This window comes from Tachypleus tridentatus, chromosome 1, assembly GCF_004210375.1.
Source record: "Tachypleus tridentatus isolate NWPU-2018 chromosome 1, ASM421037v1, whole genome shotgun sequence".
Lineage (NCBI taxonomy): Eukaryota > Metazoa > Arthropoda > Merostomata > Xiphosura > Limulidae > Tachypleus > Tachypleus tridentatus.
In genome coordinates this window covers 93,154,133-93,175,193 of record NC_134825.1, presented here as the reverse complement: position 1 = coordinate 93,175,193, position 21,061 = coordinate 93,154,133, and the positions used below count along the sequence as shown (strand labels likewise).

The 21,061-nt window shown below is 32.6% G+C and overlaps 1 protein-coding gene across 2 annotated transcripts in view; it reads right to left on the bottom strand.

Moving 5' to 3' along the window:
- Positions 1 to 1,089: 1,089 nt before the first annotated feature.
- The window catches only part of LOC143255626 (uncharacterized), a 40,545-nt gene continuing 20,573 nt past the window's right edge, over positions 1,090 to 21,061 (bottom strand). Inside the window, exons 1-2 of one of the 2 annotated variants that reach the window (XM_076511573.1) lie at positions 2,035 to 2,708; positions 1,090 to 1,780 (exon numbers count right to left, since the gene is read on the bottom strand). In XM_076511573.1, coding sequence (XP_076367688.1) covers positions 1,364 to 1,780; positions 2,035 to 2,043 — 426 coding nt within the window. In that variant the 5' untranslated portion in view covers positions 2,044 to 2,708 and the 3' untranslated portion in view covers positions 1,090 to 1,363. Of the gene's footprint in view, positions 1,781 to 2,034; positions 2,709 to 13,170; positions 13,375 to 21,061 lie in introns of those variants that run through there. The other variant, XR_013030764.1, reaches the window with a different exon arrangement.

The following is a 21,061-nucleotide window of genomic DNA, read 5'->3' as shown; positions in this document are numbered from 1 at the left end:
CCTGTGTCACAAGCTTTTTAAATTTATTGAAAAAACAAAGTTTAAGCGATAATAATAACATCGTTTACACTAAAATTGTGATTTTTCATTTAATTACTGCTAGTGATTGAATACTCATAAACTATAGCACCTCAGTGAAATTGGGTTGACTCTATCGTTTTGTTTGAGTTATCATGTAATATAAAAATAAGCGGAAGAAGGAATAACAAGAAATTCAAACATTTTGCTATAATATGTACAGACATTCCCAAAACTTGTGAGCCAGTCATTATATATATTTTGTTTTCAAAGAAAACACTATTTAGTATTATGAAGTTCTGATGACCTATTGAGGAGATATTTAAAATACCGTCGCCTTCAAATATTTGACATACAAAAAATTTCATTATCAAACTTAGCAGTCTCGTCCCACTGAACGTTTTGTATCACGAATCACATTTAGTCTAATTTACTTTTATGTTATGATTCCTGTTTTAAATTATCAATGTGCAATTACAGATGTAGTTTTGTTTACTTATATCACGTTGAATGCTTATGTAAGAATATACAAATGAGTATTAGGGGGGAGAGGTTCTTAAAAGGCCCACCAACTTTTGATTTTTTTAAATATAATTTTTTTTAAAATGTAAATCACCTACTTTCTTTACGTAGAAGAAAAAGTATACTTTTTACTCGGAAAAAGATTCACGTACTCTGCAGTTCTGACTACATGAATAAAACATTTCCTTTATTTAGAAAGTACCAACTATTTGCAAAGTATATTTCGTTGGTTGTTTTCATTATTTTGGAAAATAATATTCAGCAGAAGGGAATTTAAACAACATTTTTCATTTACAATATTTTAACATATTTTTGTCGTACAAATGATGGTTACATTGAAACTATTTTTATTTCTTTCAAACTACTGTTCTTAAATAGTCAGTTTTAATAAAGGAATTTTGAGTCTAGTCTTAAATTACGTACTCATTTTGTTCATATAAATGAATCAATTTTATTTTGTAGAATGGAATCATACCATTGAAATACTGACAACAGGTAAGTTTGTTGTAAGATTGTTTATTCATTCTTAAACATAACCAGTGAAGAACATCAATATTATTATGTACATACAAATCGGTCTAAAAACATAAACCCATAAATTTAAATTCGTTTGTCCCTTATGAGCAGATTTCATCTCTTACACAAGTGTTAACCATTTTAAACTGTACTGTCAAAAGCTATTTTTATAGTGACACACAACTTGGATAACATGAGAATTGTAGAAATAAAGCAGTTTTATTTTTTTTTATTTTAAGAATTCTCCGTCCATGAGTACTTTTGTCTGTCGGTGAAAATTTAATGAGTATTTCAATGTGGTGTTAAATTAGAATCCAATACTTGACAGAAAGTCTCTGAATCCTTTCTCACCACTGTGCATGGATCCCATTATGTCATGAAGCGCTTTCTCGGCTTCTTTGGTATTCATTTTACGATCTATCTTCACGTGCGTCTCTTTGACTTGCATACGACTTCTGGAATGAGGATTATGTATAGAATAATGTATTTTACGGCCGTAAGACTGTGAGTTGCCGTAGCTTTGGTCATGAGCTGGTTTATTCCGGGCATAAGCTCCCATCTGAGGCAGGCCGTAAGGTGTCTGGCCAGCATAAGCTCCAGCCTGAGGCTGACCATAAACTCCATAAATGGTTTGCGGATGGACATACAAGTGGGAACCATAACGGTATCGGTGAGGAACAGCGTACGCTATCCCATCCAAGAACACACAAACAGCAACAACAAACTAGAAGATAAAATAAATGTACGATATACATTCAAACAATACAGCTTCTGTCGATAGGTTTTAAAGATATTGTTAAATAAAATTTGGTTATTTTTATCATATAAATAAGAATTTAACATAATTTTAAATCTAAACAATTTATCCAGTAATTATAATTTATTGTTATATAATAATATAATAAGTAACAATATTGTGAATATTTATATATATGTGGAAATCTTCTAACCCAATGAAAAAACAATTGGTCTACTTACAGTGTTCATTTTGTTTTGTCAGCAATCAATCTGTCTTGATATTTGACGTTGAAAAACTAAATAAAATAAGCACAACAAGCTCACGATATATATTCTCTAATTTAGAATAAGGCTGTTATTCTCGACAGAATTGCCACCTACATATAGATATCGGGAGACTTCCTCTTCTAACGGAATTTGTGAGGCCACAACTTGGACAAGCTGAAGTAATATTAATTAGTGAGAAGACTTTCCAGCTTTAATAATCAGTTCAAAGCTAGGTTACATGAAATCACTGGTAAACATTAATGAATGTAAGTTTCGTCGTTGAAGACACTTTAATCAAGCTTGTATGCTTATCAGATGATGCAAGCTGTAACATACTATACAAACATTGCTAACAAACCAAACTCCAAAAAATTGTGTTTGGATGTTAAGGTATACTTTATACTTTCGCTTGATTTGTTCATCCTTTATTTGGCAAGTGGCCTAACGTGGGTCGCCCGTTTTTCGCATTCTCTCTCTTAGGGCATACGAGGGCTGTTCAAAAAATACACGGACTGTGTGAATTGCGCGGCTCCAGTTGGTTCCAAGGGAATCCTCTTGGTGTCGCTAGGTTCACACAGATCAGCTGATTACGACGCCATTTCCCGATTGCAGATATCTTCATTTGTGTATTAGTTACGCGGTTTTAAGTGAAGTGCGATTTTTTCGTTTGGCGGATTTCAGAATGAATGATCTGAAGGAGCAACGACTTGCTGTGAAATTTTGTGTTAAACTTGGAAAATCTGCGACTGAAACTTTTGCTATGCTTAACAAGGCTTACGGTGATGTTGCTATGAAGCGTACGGCATGTTTCAAGTGGCATGAACGTTTCGAGGATGGTCGACAGTCCATTGAAGATGATGAGCGTCCTGGACGGTCTTCCACGTCAACTGACGACCCATACGTCGACAAAATCAACACCCTGGTGCGGGCAAATTGACGTCTGACTGTCAGGGAGCTTGTTGAACAGTGTGGGATATCAGTTGGATCTTGTTACGAGATTTTGACCGAAACATTGAAGATGCACCGCGTTGCTGCGAAATTCAGCCCTCAGAACTCGTGAGTTTTTGGCCAAACACTCGATCACTGTTCTTCCCCACCCCCCCTACTCACTTGACCTTGCTCCTTGCGATTTTTTCTTGTTCCACAAATTCAAAAGACCCTTGAAAGGAAGAAGATTTGAGACGATTCCCGAGATTAAGGCAAATGCAACGAAGGAGCTGGAGGACATTACAAAAGAAGCGTACCAGGACTGTTTCAACAAGTGGAAACACCGTTGGGATAAGTGTGTGCGTTGGGGAGGAGAGTACTTTGAAGGGGTCCCAGACCTGTAACTTCTAAATAAAGTACATTTTGTTTTATGACGTCAGTTTGCGTATTTTTTGAACAGACCTCGTATTAATATTCAACCTATTTTATCTTATTCTGATCTCACGAATGTACTATTCTAGTATGAAACATTCTGGATTAACTTTCATTTTTATTTAATTAGTCTGTAACAAATGTGCTTATTAAAGAGTTTTTTAGGCTAAATAGATTAAAACAGATAGCTGGTTGTAAACCAGAACGAGAATATTCGTTTATTTAAAACTATGGATAAAAATTATCACGTCCCCAGGAAGGAACTGTTTATTTTAGCGTAGCCACTTTTAAAAGGTTGCTGTTTGTAAAATTGAATTGCCGCTTATCTGTGTCGCTTCTAATAAAATAAGCAAGAGTGTGTATGTTTTGTTATAACAAAGCCACATCGGGCTATCTAGTGGGTTCAACAAGAGGAATTGAGTCCCTGATTTTAGCGTTGTAAATCCGTAGAGTTACCGCTGTACTAGAGGGAGAAAAATAAGCAAGAAACTCACAGGGTTAAATTTATATCATAAAATGACGTTTAGGCACAATTATTTCTTATGTTAGTTTTCAGGAACAAAATCAAAAACTATACCATAAGATAGTTTGAACAGTGTTTATTTTACACGTACTAAAAGAAACATAAATATCCAAATAAATATTCATTTGAGATCAACTTTAAATTAATCATTTTTAAACTAAGGACAAAATTTCCCATAAATAACAAAAACTCCATATTTCTGTTAGTGCATGTTTCAGTTCTGAAAGACATTGAAAATAGTTCTTCTGATAGTAAATAACTGCACACATTGACCACCAAGGGCTCAGTTATACTGTGTATTTCATCTTATTTTTCTCAGCTCAACTGAATTATGACACGAAATAAACATACTTTGTAAATGTAAAATATTGTAGGGTATTGTAAGGAAAGCAGTATTAAGAAGAATGCAAACAATAACATAAGGGTGATGCAGCTATACTCAGATCACGCACTATAAGATGTACGAGTACAAAATGATTACGAAATCAGTCGATTCGACCGACCTGTTCTCCCCAGTAGCGAAATAGAATGATTTTTGGGGACTCACATCGCTAGAAACCTGATTTTGATACCTTTGGTGTGTAAAGCACAGAAAGCCCCTTGTGTAGCTCTTGTGTTTAAAGCCAAACAAACAAATAATCTACCTACTTTGTAGCGAGAGCCTATAATATTTTGTAACAATCAAGCCATGCTTTGGCTCATCTTAGTTTCCTTGTACGTAAGTCCTGTGCTGTTAGTTGTACTACGATGATGCTTACTCTGATATAACCATAATATTATGGTAAACAAACTGCATACCAACAGTCAGAAATATATAACTTCCTCTGTAATAATATCAAGGGTGCATTTCACAGTGTAACATTAAATTTTATTTTGAATGTCATGAAGAGATGATCTATGTGTAAATGTCTCATCCTTATATTTTTGTTTGTAGTCTTTTTTACTTCAACAAAATTTTTATTACTTATCTTTTTTATTATTCTGACTGAAAATTAGTGTACTCTATGTATACTAAGTTTATATAATCATTATATTTTATTAATATAACCTTTACTATGAGTTAATATAGCCCTTACACTATGTTAATATTGCTTTTATACCAGTTGATGTAGCCGCTACACGCTGTTAATGTAAACCTGTGTTAAAATAACCGCTACACTGTGTTAATACTAGCAGACTGCTGTACAAACAACTAAATGACAATTATTCTAGAAATAGTGATAAATAAATCACTAAAATTACAGTCAACCCAATAGTTTGGATAATAGCATATATGTATATGCAATATGATTGTCTAGTGGGCCGTTTATAACCGTCTTTTATCATTTCATGTGTTATTTCAGTAAAGAAAATTGTATACAGAGTGTGACAGACAGGCAGACAGACATTTGGCTACTATATATATATGTATAACCTTAGTTGAATGAACTAATTTTTTTTTCACAGACACAATAGCTTCTTACAACATGAGCTGGATGATAAATCACCAAAGGTTGTCGTATAAGCGATAGTTTTCGTATATTTTCTTATTCCGGTGTTTGCGGGCCGTCTTTTAACATTTGCTCAGTCCAGAGACATCTTGAAATCACCGTCATGTTTTCATACCCTTCATTACCGAAAAGTTTCACGTACTGCATCACATTGAGCAATTTTCAGTTTTTCATTGTTACAACCTTCAATATAAAGAATTGGGAAAAATTACTTATTTTCTGTGAAAATAAACTTAAGGTTCCGGTAGTTATTAATAGAATTAACTGAAGTGTTACTGTTATTTGTGTTTACATTTTACTGTAATCAGTAATAGCAAGGACCCACAATAAGTAGGTGCATAGACAGCTTAGAAGGATATGTTTAAAAACTGTGAGGTTCTGCCAGGAGTTCTGGGGTTGAGAAAGTCAAAAGGCATTAATTTCGTATGCAGTTTCAAATTTGACGTTTTATATTCTTAGTGAAACTACTAATGCAACCAGCCCAAAAAGCACGTGGGTACTATAGTGTATACATTTTTCTCCCACCTTTTCTTTTAACAGAAACTAAGGAACTGATTATAACTGTGCATGACTATATGATTATTTCATTATATCATTTCAACTAGTTGTTTTTGCTTGTTTTGGCGAATTTTGTGTAACGGCTTCGATCTTTTTGTTGTACTTCTTTGACTTAAAAGTATTTCAGTATCTGTTATAATTTATTTTAATTAAAGAGGCAAAGAGGTATATAATTATTGTAAGGTCACGTTACTTTATTTCAGTAGAACAAATACTATAAATCTTCTTTCACTCCGCATTTTAATTTCAAACAGACCTAAAACTCCAGTAATTTAACATTAAACTTAGAGGCACGTTTTAACTGCAATTTTCGAATGTAGTGATAAGAGTATGGTGTCATAAAATAATAAAATACGAATGAATTGACAATAAAGACTTTTCTACCGACAATGGTTTAATGATAAATACTATATATGAATATTTATATGACATTTAAACATGACAAACTTAAAAGAAAATTCCCAAATAATTGAATTTGTTTGTATAGAAGATCAAAACAGTACTACCAACAAGGATATATAGTAAGAGTGAGATCTAGATAAAACTGTGCCTGTTATAACTGTGACAAAGTTTTCAAAGATGTGCCCGTTTTAGTCCAAATAAATTAGTAAGAACAATTATTGGTTTGTTTGTTTTTTAATTTCGCGCAAAGGTACACGAGGGTTATCTGCACTAGTCATCTCTAATTTAGCAGCGTAAGACTACAGGGAAGGCAGTTAGTTATCACCACCCACCGCCAATTCTTGAGCTAATTTCTTGCCAACGAATAATTGGATTGACCGTAACATTATAACGCCCCCACCGCTGAAAGGGAGAGCATGTAACGGGGATTCGAACCCACCACCCTCAGATTACGAGTCGAGCATTTTAATCACCTGGTCATGCCAGGCCTAAACACAATTATAATTCTAAATAGACTGTGTGTGTGTACATATATATAAATATATTTTCAACAGCAATAGATTTAGGAGTATACAGATCATCAACATTAGAAGCATTCACTCACAACATTTCATGAAAACACCAGATCAGATGCAGATATTCGTAAGCACCCTATACAAATTCGTCCAAGCAACATTATCTTTTTCAGTCTTCTGAACAGCTGGATGGCAAAAAACACTTACAAAAGTATACAGAAACAGAAAGCTACAATTTATAGTTTAATAACGTTGGTTGATGTTCACCTATAGAGCTGTAAACGTATATAAAGTAATTTATCTATAAATCATTGCGCACTTCGCCATATCGTTTTCGATAGTATATACATTTTGATATTTTTACTCTATTTAAAAATATTCAATTAACGTTCCTGTAAAACCTTGCTGTTACAGTACAGGATGTTTGTTTGATTTGAAACTTGTGACATAAAGGAAACTTTAGGTAAAATAATGTCGCTATTATACTTAGATTCTATTTAATCGAGAGTTAAACATTATAAATGAGATTTAAATAATGATAGCTTTTATAATAGTAATAAATAGAATAAAGCAGAGAATAACATTTAAAATAAGTTTCAGAATAAACTTGTTGCAACTAGGTCGGACAATTCAACAAACAACTTCGGTGTTAGATCATTAAAATAGCGTGGTTGATGCTCAGCACCAAACTGTTTATTGGGATTACAACCGAAAATGTTGTTAAAATGTATATTCATTTGATGACTCTTCGCGTTTTAATCGTTAGTATTTTACTTTTTGTTGTGGAATGATGTTTGATATTTATTTGTTTTGGCTGGCTTACTGTGCAGAATCAATTTCATTAATGAATAGTTTAGGTTATTTAGACTGTTTTTGGTTGGAAGTTCTAAGTAACTAAAAGCTGCATCTTAAAAAAAACTGAAAATGAAGACTGAACTATATTGGAGAAACTGATACTTTAAATGTACTTTTCAATTAAACGGTTTCCTTCCACTTGTTCGTTTGTTCTTACATTAAAAAAGATTTCTTTAACGGTGCAGTTGAATTATTTTCTACCAATCTATATGTGTGTATATATATATATACATTACAAGAAATGCCATATTATGTCAATAAAACATAATGGTACCATGTAACTGTTTTGGTCAACGTTTCTTAAGATCAAATAGTGTAGGAATGTATATCAATGGAAAACTTTGTAGTATTTAAACATTATGAGTAAACTTTTCTTAACTTAAGGAATGAATACACTTTTATGCAAGTGTATTTAAGTTCATTTGTTTTCCTACGCTTGTTTAACCGTATGAGATATTCTAAACTGACAAAGTGTTACTCAGCTGTGAGCTATCCTACATTATACCCTTATACTTGTATATGGCATGATATAGATAGAAACATTGAAGAACTCTGGTCTCTCTTTTTTGAATAAGACGTGACATTCTGAGATGCTACAGCTAAAAGTCTGAAACTGAATATGGTTTCAAGCAAAGCTATTTCCTGGTCAGATCTATCTTTGTAATTTGTCTAATATCATTATTTTAATACTGCTCTGTGTTTTTTATGTTACAAAAAACATTGTTTCCATAAAGTGTGTTCCAAATTATTACGCAAGTTTTGTTTTTACAAAAATTTCAAAAAGCATAAAACTGATTTAGGTGAAATTTTTACAAGTTTACTATTATGTTATTATACACAATTTGTATAACTGTCATTAAAACCCACAGAAAAACAATGAAGGTATAGGAGGTTTTCTAAATAGTCATGAATTATTTTGTGCCAAATTATTAAAAAAGTTCCAGACAAATTGTTCTACAGTACAAATACAGAAGCCTTTGGAGGTAGTAATAAATAAACCTAATACAATTAATCCTTAATAACCAAACGAAACCAAGAAACCACTTAATACATAAGGATTAGGAGGAGATAATTAATTTATTTATTGCTATAAAAAACTATTTATATATTTTTTTCTCCTCTGATATTAAATTCTTCCTTTCGCCCATAGTTTCGATTAAAATCTGCAAGAAACAAAACTTGCTTAATAATTCGGCATTGTGTAATTCATGACATTTTAGAAAACCTCTTATAATTTTCTTATTTGTTAGTAAGTTTTCATGAAAGTTACACAACTTATGTATGATTACATGATAATTAATCTTTATGAATGTCATTTAAATCAAACATAGAGGTTTTAAGATATTCATAAAAACAAAACTTGCGTAATTGTTTGGTACACACTGTATGTAAAACTCTAAATCACTTCAACAGAAATATAACTAGATCACATGCTTTTTTCTGTGATGATTGAACAAAAATTAGTTTCTATTTCAAATTCAAACAGCTGTGTCAAGTTCCTGTTTATTTTAATTGAATTTAACTTATTCAAGCTCTACATACAAATTCCCAGAACCCTTATTGGTTTTAGTTTCACTTGCGAAATGACAATTTCATGCTAAAGAAAATCACTCAATTAATTTTTATACCCACAACTATTTTTGACAGCTTAACCCATCATAGTGTAAGTAAAAGCAAACAAATTTAGAAAACTTATATGCAAAAACAGCTCGTTTGGGTTGAGAAAATATTTTACATAGATGAGCGAACAACTTTTTTTTTTTTTTTTGTGAACCTGACGATGACCGAAGAAGGTCGAAACGTTGTTCGCTCTTCTATGTAAAATATTTTTTTTTGCATATATATTTCTCAACAAGTGGGTTTCTCGACATCACTGAAATTTAGAAAACGCCATTTTAACCAAAATAAATTAAGATACTGTACTTCTGTATTTTTGTAACTGACACACCATATTTGTGTTATATACATATATATATACATTTTTTCCGTTTTATATTTTATTTTATGCTGAGATCAATTTTTTCACCGTAACGTGAATAATATTGTTTTTAGGGTTTAGCGTTAGGTACTAAAAATGTCCCCAGCGCAAGTTACTATGGTACTGTTTACTGAAGTAGATTTTGTCTAAATTTAGTACTACCAAAAAATTAAATGTGTCTTACTTACTTACATATTGATAATCTGATAGACTGTGCATAATTACAAATACTCTTTTAACATATACGGACTAATTTCTCAAATCTACTTAAAATATCATTTGTACGTCTGAGTAAAGTAAGTATGAAGTAATTTTAGTGGGAAAAATCCATTTTAATTAATCATATTTTACCAAAACAGCAGCTCTATGTGAAATTAATAGTTCTTGAAAACATTTTCTTTCTTGCAAAAGTACTCAAATAAAGTTTATACAGTAACAAAGCGTATTATATCGTTTTACTTAAATAATTTCCCTGTTTGTTATACAGGGTGTTCGGAAAGTCACTGTGCACTTATATATTTATTAACAGACATGTTTCAATATGGAATACAAGAGGTAGATATGAATGACAATTATAAACAATGTTGAAAGTGACCCCCATTAGCATCAGTACAAACTTGGATTCTTCTTATTTTGTTTCTGAACACTGCTATCAGTTGCTGGCTTGAAATAGACTGAATGAATGCTGTTACCGCTGCTTTCAAGTCATCCAGCGAGCGCGGACGATCTCGATACACTACAGATTTTGCTGCTTCTCCAGGGGTAAAAGTCTGGTGGATTAAGATCTGGTGAGCGTGGGGGCCACACGTCTTTGGAAATAATGCTGTCTCCAAAACATTCCTTTAATAATCACATAGATCTGTGAGATGTGTGGGCAGTAGCACCATCCTGTTGAAACCATGAGTAATTGATTTTATCACTTGTCATCTGGCCGATGAAGGTGTGAAGAATCTCCGAACAATAGCGCTCGCTGTTTATTGTGTTCATAAAGAAAATAGGGCCAACAATTCGACGTCTGGAAATCGTAACCCACAAACCAACTCTGAAATCATGTAGGGGTGTTTCGGATGACCAAAATCTTGAATTTTGTGAATTAACGTAACCCGAGAGATGGAACCATGCTTTGTCGGTGAAAAAGGTCACATCTAACATATTAGCTGTATTCTCTTCGATAAATCAGTTAAACCGTCTGCAATAGCGCATTCATTTTTCATTATCAGTTGCTTCCAGTTCTTGTACCGCCATTATTTTATATGGGAAGAGCTTTAATTTCTTTCTGACGGCCTTATGAGAAGTTCCAAGACCAATATCATGCTGCTGAGCTAACTTTCGTAATGATTTCGATGGACTATGCATCACACTGTCAGAAATATCCAACAGTTTCTCCCCCGATAGCTTTGCTGGCTTTCCACAGCGTTTGGCATCATCCACTGATCCTGTTTACCGAAACTTATCAACAAGGTTACGAACTGCATTGCGATGTGGAACAGGTGTATCTGGGAATTTTTCAGCAACTCGCTGTTGCACCACATCTTCTTGGAATACGTGTTCGACGAGCCATACACGTTCTTCAGTTGTTAAAACCATACTGGGATCAAAATCTGAATTATAATATTATACAAAACTGCACAGTGACTTTCCGAACATCCTGTAGTAGTAAGTGTAAGTAATAATAGAAATATTTTGTTATATCTGAACAAAAAGGTCTTACAATGGGTATAATAAAGAATAATTTGTAAGGCAGGTAAGATCTAAGGCTGACACATTGACTCAGGGAATCTGGTTGTGACTACAACGGTGATCTAATGAAGCAAAAACCTGAAATTATCTAATAGTGTGAACTTGAAAAGAAAAAGAAAGCACGCACCAACAATTAATCTAGGCACTTACATAAAACTGAGTAAAATTGTTATTTAAATGATAACCAAAGCTAAAACTATAAAAAATAAAAGTATGAGTGTGTGTTTTTTTTATTATAGCGTATTTATATCTACTGTGCCCACCAATGGAAAACTAGCCCCTGATTTTAGCGTTGTAAATCTGTAGACTACACGCTGGGGACAAAAGTATGAGAAACCACGTTTTATCATTGAGTCTCAGTACAGAGTAGGGCCCGGCATGACCAGGTGGTTAAGGCACTCGACTCGTAATCTGAGGATCGCTGGTTCGAATCTTCGTCGCACCAAACATGCTCGCCCTTACAGCCGTGAGGGCATTATAATGTGGCGGTCAATCCCACTATTCGTTGGTAAAAGGCTAGCCGAAGAGTTGGCTGTGGGTGGTGATGACTAGCTGCTTTCCCGTTGGTCTTACACTGCTAAATTAGGGGCGACTAGCGCAGATAGCCCTCGTGCAGCTTTGTGCGAAATTCAAAACAAACCAAACAAAACCAGTACAGAGTCATGAAACATTTAACTTAATAGGTCGAATCAACGTTGCTGTAAAAACTGAATATGTTTTAGTATACAAAAAAATGTGTGACTAATTTATTAGAACCGGAACTATAATCTTTGGAATCATTCCCAATTGCTTCAAGAAAATGTACATGGCGAGTGTGATGCACCTTTTCTGTGAAAATATAAACTTTCAAATAAGATAAAGTGTCATGCTGTGAGACAGCGGTAAGACTTCGGAGTTACAACACTAAATTCAGGGGCTCGATCAGGGGCTGGACAAAGCACATAGCTAGCTAGATGTGGCTTTGTTATAACAAAACCCCACAACAATCTTATGGTAACTTAACACTTTACATTAGGAGACACACAAAAGTTCATGCATGATCATATTAGAATTGAAGCTCAAACATTCAGCTTTTTATGTGTGAAAATAAAAAAAATCACAACTTTATTTATTCCTAGATCAAGCATTACAGCGAATAGTCTCAACCATTCTGTTACAATAAAAAAGACGATAGCCTGTGTGTGAACAAAAATTACACTGAAAGAAGTCTCGTTTTAAAACAGTACGTAGTACAGCACGTTCAAAATGCAAACTTTAGTTTTAACATTATGTCCTGTTGTCATGATTTCGGTACAACACTTTTGTACAGTACTCACAGAAATACTTATCAAGATATATTATTCAGTAGATCTATTTTAAATTACTAAGTGTACAGTGTTTATTCTGAAATAAATAAATATTTTTCTCTATAAGAACTTTGTTCGTTTGGCCTCTGTACTTGTATCAATGAGAAAAATCCATTTTTATTCGATTAAAAGATAAGATTTGTCTATTTCTTGAAGTCAAACATTATTCTTATATGTTTAAAATGTGTTCTGTTTCACACACAGACATCATGAGAAGGAAAGAATAAAATATTGGTCACTATTAAAGATATTATTTACAACAATAGAAAATGATAGCCTTGCGTCTTACATGTGGATGTAGTACGATAGATAGTCTATACTTATTGAAATGATATGAACATACCAAACAAGAACGGATGTTATTCCTTTTAAAATCAGGCCACACTTAACAATTTTGTTTCCTCTGATGTGTTTTTAGAAGAACGGCGACTCGCTTGGCTATTCTGGTTCACGTTCGATCAAAAATGGACATCAGTACCAACAGGGGATAGTTCCATGGCCTTTGGCTAGGTGGCCTAGAAACCTTGTTTCGATTGAGAAAGTGGATCTAGGAGAAAAAACATCTATAGTGGAACAGTGAAAGTGAAAAGGTACTACATTGCCCTGCGGCATCACCGAGAAACGTTACCTAAGGTGTTTTTTTTCTATTTTCTATGAAAAATAACAGGACTGGATGTATGATTACTAATATGAAATATTTCAACGTTAAAAACTGATTAATTATCACATAAGTAGATACGATTTTTTATTGTTGTATAAAGTCATAATTCATTAGGTTTAGTGAAAAATAATATAGTGTGTTTGTTATCTTTCAGTATTTTTAAAGGTGCATATTTAAAGGGCAATAGAAGATAATTTTTCCTTCTTTTCTACGTCCAAATTTAGCATGTAGTACTTTTTGAACACAAAGCTAAGTATGTGTGATTGGTAACAATTATTAATATTTAAGTGATTATTAAGTGCCATTTTTGCCACAAAAACATAAAATTTTAATATATGACACTCAAAACAATATTTTATATTTGTCACTTCACAGAATAATTTATAGATCAATGTCAGCTATGAAACAAAACTGGATAGTTTATTTTCGTCCTAAAACACGGTATCACTCCAACCTAGTATAAACTACAAGTTGAAATATAAATTTTGATTAGATGTCAGTTAGTTAATAGGCTAAGAAATCAAACTGTTTTACTTAACAAACTGAAAATATTTTAATGTAGAATAAAAATTATTTGAATTCAATATCACAATATATCTATTAAAAATCAAGTTCTATCAGTTTAGCTTTTGTTGTATAACGCAACAAGACTTTTTACTGTACTCACACACTTCAGCATGATGATTGGTTTAAATTAATGAATTGTTTGATATAATATTTCGGTTGGTATACATATATATTGGATAAAGGTGTTTATTTTAAAGGCACGAATATTCAGGCTTTTATATTATGTAAAAATAACTGGTGGTTCAGACCATTCAGAGACTGACGTATATATTACTGTCTATCAGTTTTGTCCATGATCTCAAATGGGGTCAAGACATCCGGGTCTCATAGAATTCTGGGGTTACATTGCTTGATTAATATTGATTAAGAAAGGTCACATGATGATACAGCATGCTTCTTTACCAAACTATTTTGTTCCAACATCCCAATTTTAAGATCATACAAGGAGGCTAGACGACCCACTAAAATGTATGTAAATTAAAGTTCTGAAATGAATAGTAAGCCGTTAAAATTTTAAATATTCAACAAAAAATGTCAAGTCTTAACTTTTGACGAAAGACAGCAAATTGTTTCTCACAATGTTCCTAATAGCAGTCTCTAGTTTATTAGTTTAAGTGTTAAAATTAAAACCTTCCTAAAAATTGTATATATGTAATTTTTGTTACAACTTCATTAGAGCCAATTGGATAATTGAGACAGTCTAGTTAGTTTTTTTTTCTGTTTTCATTATTAAAGGGAACAGGTGTATATCCTAGTGGTATTTTGCTCAAACTGTGAACCCAAGGATTCATTGTTCGTAGTGTGGGACCATAAATGCACTAGAAGAGTGACTGACGTTTAAATCCCACTATTCACTCACATAAGAACAGCACAAGAGTTGAATAAAGGTGCTGTTAACTAATTTCCTACTCCAAATCTATCATTTGAAAATCAGGACCGCCATGCACAGGTAGCCCTAAAACAGACAAACAGACATTATTAAAATAATACCTGAAAAACTGACCTACAGAGAAAACAACAATACAAAAAAAAAACACACCAAGAAAGCATCAGAATAAATAGAGGGACGAAGACATTTATAAATTAAAAAGAGGTCAATCAGGGCACAAATGAATTGTGTAAATAAGTATAGACTCAGGACAAAAGAACCATTTAAGTATTATAAAACAGTATGTGCCAATGATTCTCAAACATCTTTTACGAACCACCTCAACTGCTTTTTTTTTCTTTTTAGTTAAAGTTGAATTACAATAATAATTTCAACTACTTTTATTTATAGACCATGGTTTTAACTATTTTTATCGACAAACCATGGCTGTAATTATTTTTATCAAGAGACCATGATTAAAACTATTTTTGTACAGACAATGGTTACAATTTTTTTTACCTGCAGACCCTGACTACAATTATTTCTTGGTGTACAGCGTTACTATATATAGAAATGTCCTTAATGAAGACCTTCTTCTTTCTATGTACTGTTACTACACATAGAAACGTTCTGGTTGATAATACCCTTCTCGCTGCACGCTGTTACTACATATAGAAACGTTTTGGTTCGTGATACGCTTCCCGCTGCACACTATTACTATATATGGAAACGTTCTGGTTGATGATACTCTACTCGCTATATATATTTTAATAGGTATAACATGCTTGAATGGATATTGTTACTATGAAGAAGAATATTCAAGTAACTCAGTTTCGTAACTTCTCGTGATTATCTATTACGTTAAGCATAATAAGACAAGCATTTATATGAATAATGAGCTGAAACAACACAATGAAATAGAATTATTTATAAATTTAATCGGTTTAAAAATGGTCATTTTCCACACAGAATTTTAGTTCTGTTACAATTCTCAAAAACCTGTTAAACTCTTATCAATATTCCAGCTTTAGTCTCTTAACTATCTTTTATGTAGATATGGAAACATAAACATATATATCTTTTTAAGTTTGGAGTAAAAATTTGATACATTTGTTTTAATATAACCAACTGTTGATGAAAATAAATAAATATTTTGGTGAAATTTTAAATTTTAAACTTAAATTTTTATGTATCTTAGAACGGCTGGTATGGGTATTAACACTCTTACTAATAAAGCAGAGAATAACGTTTCGACCTTCCTAGATGACGTAGATTTTATTTGAAGTGGGTTTCTCGTTACCAAGAATGTTAACTTTTCATCACGTTTGTTTTGATGAATAAAAAGGTTTTTAATGTACCAAAAATTATTTGTTCTTTAACTTTAAAGAAAAATTGTTATAACACATAATAATTTAAATAAAATGAGAATATACTGAAGCGCCACGAAAAAGTTAACACGAAAAACAATTAAATTCTCAAAGTAAGATAGACCGAGAAATTAGAGCAACAAGGCTCAACATCGTTTGATGAGACAGTGTTAAAACTATCCACCCTACCCCTAAGAAACAGCAACTTATTCTGTTATTATTAATTTAACTCATAAATAGTTTGTCGAAAAAATGCGGGTGTTAATAAAAACACTGGTAACTGCGAGTTACTGCTTATATTTGTAGTACGTAATTCTTAAAGAATGTTACAAGTATGCCGCAGATAAACTTGGAACCTTCTGATCGAAAGGGAACGGTCCTTATAGACTTTTTATTTTATGATCTCTTAACTCTATTTCACAAATACTCTATCCTCCTGCGTGCTTGTTATAAATGATATCACCCAGTAACATCAGCCAGTAGGAATAATAAGCCGATTTATTTTTTTTTGAAAAATATTGAAGCATATGTTATGTATTATATTTTATTTCGGTCAAGTCTCCGATTAATTATATTACGTACGTTACGTATTGCTATTTCAAATAAACAGAAATTTGAATTTGAATTTAATTAAATGTTAATATGTATTAAATTTATGGTATTTGCTAACTAGATTGATATACACAATTTTCTTTTTTAACACAAATATATTTTAATATACACTTTATTATAACTAATAGTTATTATAAATATTGGTTTATATGCAAGTGTGTGTGTGTGTGTGTATTTTCATATAGCAGAGCCACATTGGCCTATCTGCTGAGTCCACCGAGGGGAATCGAAGCCATGATTTTAGCGTTGCAAATCCGTACACTTACCGCTGTACCAGCAGGGACATATACAATATTCAAAATCTATAAACGTTCCTGGTTCAATTCTTTTAGTTTTCTATTAATAGGCGTTAATCACAACTATAGCTTCCGAGGTCTATAACACACTGACTGTCTTCTTCTGTCTCTTGCTAGCTGTTTTTTATATCAATCACGCTAGACTCTAGAAAGTTCATCAAAGTTCACTTGGCAACAATACTGTTAATCAGTAGTATTACATACCGTTTTTATTCGTTTATAAGACGATTCGCTTATAAGACGGGTCCCAACTTCACCTGAGAGATTGTCGATATTCTGTTTAGACTCGTTTATAAGACGAAGGAAGGAAAGCAGGTAACGAGAGAAAAGTGAAAAAAAATGGAAATTAATAGAAACCTAATTTTGGGTTTCGTATACGATATTTCGATTTTAGATTAGAAGGAGAAAAATAGAAGAGATAGAAAAGTGAAAATAAATGAATAAATCCAAACTCGGTGTTCAAGCGTTTAATGGAATTTCATCAACTATTTTATTTACTGTATGATAAATATTCATATTTAAAACACATAACAAAGAACAATCTAACGCACAAAACTTATCACAACATATTTCAGTATCAAAGTACGTTTATGCTAACTTTTAAACCACATTTCTTCAAAGTATTAAAAGAGTTTACGCAAACTGCACTTTAATAGAACACAGGAAATCAGTATGCAAGTTATGAAATTCAAAAGCCTTCAAATTATTCGTTGTCGCTATCTCCAAACAGTTCATAAAACTGCTCCTCGGACAATCCATCATCGTAGAGGTCACATTCCTCCGTGTTCTCCTCCTGCTCTACGTCATCTCTGCCGCCGATAAACTCACTGAAAAGTTCATCATCCTCACTGCCGTCAATGGAATTCGAAATTCCGCATTTGAGGAACGATCTGATAAACTGAGTGAACTAAATTTATTTTCTATGTCTGTAGACCTCGCCTATAAGACGGGCCCCCCAATTTGAGCCCGAAATCTCGAGGAAAAATCCCCGTCTTATAAGCGAGTAAACACGGTACACACCTACTACATTATTGATTCTTACTCTCAAGAATCTTTTACGTATTTCGAGAACAGGCGGGACTTGCGCAAAACACAGTCAAGAAGATACGTAACATAAAGAAAAAACTATACAGAAACAAGCATAAGCACTGATATAATAGTGGAACAGTAAATATGTTAGACATAACAATGACACCACTTAATATATCGTAGAATGGGAAAAATCTATTTATTTACTTTTGCTTTACATTACCAAAATATATCTTACAGTCTTGTCCCAAATAACTAGACATTGTTTTATATTGATGTTATTATCTATAAGCATGGAGTAGTTATTGAGTAAATGCCCGAGATTAATAACAGAGAAGGTAGCGTATGATCGAACAAACATGTAAGGGTTGTTATTCTAGTCTGTGTAAATTGTTTTGAGCAGTTATTTGTCAAAACCCATATACACACCTGTTTTAAAATAAAAGGGTGTGATTAAAATATTTTTTTTTTCGAAATAGATAAATGCTTTGTTCAGACTATTTTTCTGTACCTGATGTAGATTCATGCCACGTAACGTTTCAGAAGTTATAGGTCGTCAAATTGTTCTACTGTCCAGAAATGATATGAAGCAGACAGACATTGCCAGAACGGTAGGGTACTCTTGGTGTACCATATTCAGAATCCTGATAGAACATCAGCTTATATTTCACGTTGTTCCAGAAACGTTTACTAGTAGACGCAGAAAAACTACTGCCCGAGATTACCGTATTTTGAACAGGTTAACACGTCAAGGTCGATAAAGGCCTTGCAACACATTACGAATAAGAAAATGAACAAACAAGATTATTTTGCAAGAAGGGCTATCTGAAAACTAATATTGACCAGAATTCACCGCCGTCATCGTGTTATTTAGGAAAGATAACATGCCAGGTTACAGTTAGGACACTGGCTACAAGTCATCTTTTCATATGATTCCTTCTATAAGGAGATGGTGGAGTACATGTTTGGGCGGCTGTTCATCGTGATAAAAATGTTCTTTATATCTTAAAATGAAACATCAATGGCGTCTCATACAGGCGTAATATATGGAAAATATTTTTGCCATATGCTAGAGAAAAATTTGGCAAATATTTTGTGTTCCAGGATGACAATGTTACTGCCCAAAGTGCGCGTATATTATAGGATTATATCTCACCAGGGAAACGTTACAAGAATGTCGTGGCCAGCAAAACCTCCAGATTATAACCTTTTGAGAACTGTTGGGCAGAAATGAGCCGGAAAATTGCTAAGCACAATCATAAACCAGCTACTGTAGCTGTGTTGCATCACGTTTCTGTGACAAGTTGGGATGGAATCACAGTGGATTATACCAATAACCTTATCGACAGCATGCCACGTCGTTTTACAGAGGATATCAGAGTATGAATAGAACAAACTAGATACTATGATCTGATGTAAGGTTGCGGGTAATAATTATAATAATTTGTTGTTATATTTTGTAATTATATGTATTTTGATAAGGTTTTGTTGAAATACATGAAATGCGGAACGACCCATAATTCTACAGATGTTTGATAAAATTGTTTAATATTCTAATAAATCGTTTATGATGTCCAAAGAACTTGTTTCATTATACAAATTACATATGTGAATGTTAATATAAAATGCATTTTTCAGTTTGACAGCATTAAGTGTATATGTATGCCATCCTAATAATAATGATCTTAAAAGTTAGAAAAATATAAATATATTTTGGCCAGGACGAACAGAATTTTATGCTTTTATAGCTTGAACGTCAAGTTTGTTTTACAATATGTATAAAAGATAAAATAATAGTGATATTTGATAGCTGGTCAAAACTTTCTTATAGAAATTGATTATAGTTAGTCGAATTGTGTAAGCAGTTAAAACAGAACGAGGAATAAAGGCAAGTCAAGAGATCATTGTGTCGGGCTGTAAATCTAAATTTGAGATTCTGTGGTTCGCTTTCTGTTAACACACTTTGAAATCATAGATACATTGTAAGAGAAAGCGTCAAATCATCAAATCATTCAATTAAAAAGTAAAATTAAAGGGAGTCCATGGGCGTGTTATGAATCACCTCTATTCCAATGGAGAACAGCAATAAATCTTGGATTGCTCTCAGCAGTGCGGATAAAATGGAAGTGCTTTTCAGTACGTTTTTAAATTTTATTGATCTAATCCTGTGTATGTTCTAGGTTTGGGCTACGGGAGCACATGTATTCTATTTAATTAATTATGTTTTACGTCATATTTATCTAATAAATACGAACTATAAACTTGTCAATATTACTGCATCAAGCCGTTTCACGTAGTTTGTACCTATAATAAAATTTATACTTGTTGTATAATGAATAACGTGTAGGGTTTTTCACTTATAGTGTACAGAATATTTTTAAATATTCTATAATGTGGGCAAATAATATTTCCACATTATCATATACACTGGTGTTAGAATATTCTTTCATAGAAAAAATTTTAGAAATATTGTATTAATGTAATATTTTTCATGTTTTCAAGGACATTCACAATTTTATCTTTATAATTGAATGTCACTCATTTAAAACAGTTTAGCCTAGCAATTCATGAAAGTTTCAGTTACGAACGATAACCTTGTAACAAATGTTAACACCGATACTTGTTGGCAGTGGGCCTTACATTTCTAAATTAAGAATGGCTAGCGAAAATAGCTCTCATGTAGCTTTGCGCAAAATTCTTAAAAACAAAGACAGATTTAATAAGCTTTCTTTAGTCAAATTATTTGCGATCGTATTTAACCAGGGGAAAAGTTATTTCAAGTGTTTTGTAAGTAAATGATTTATATTGATTCGAATTATAAACGTTACACTTGT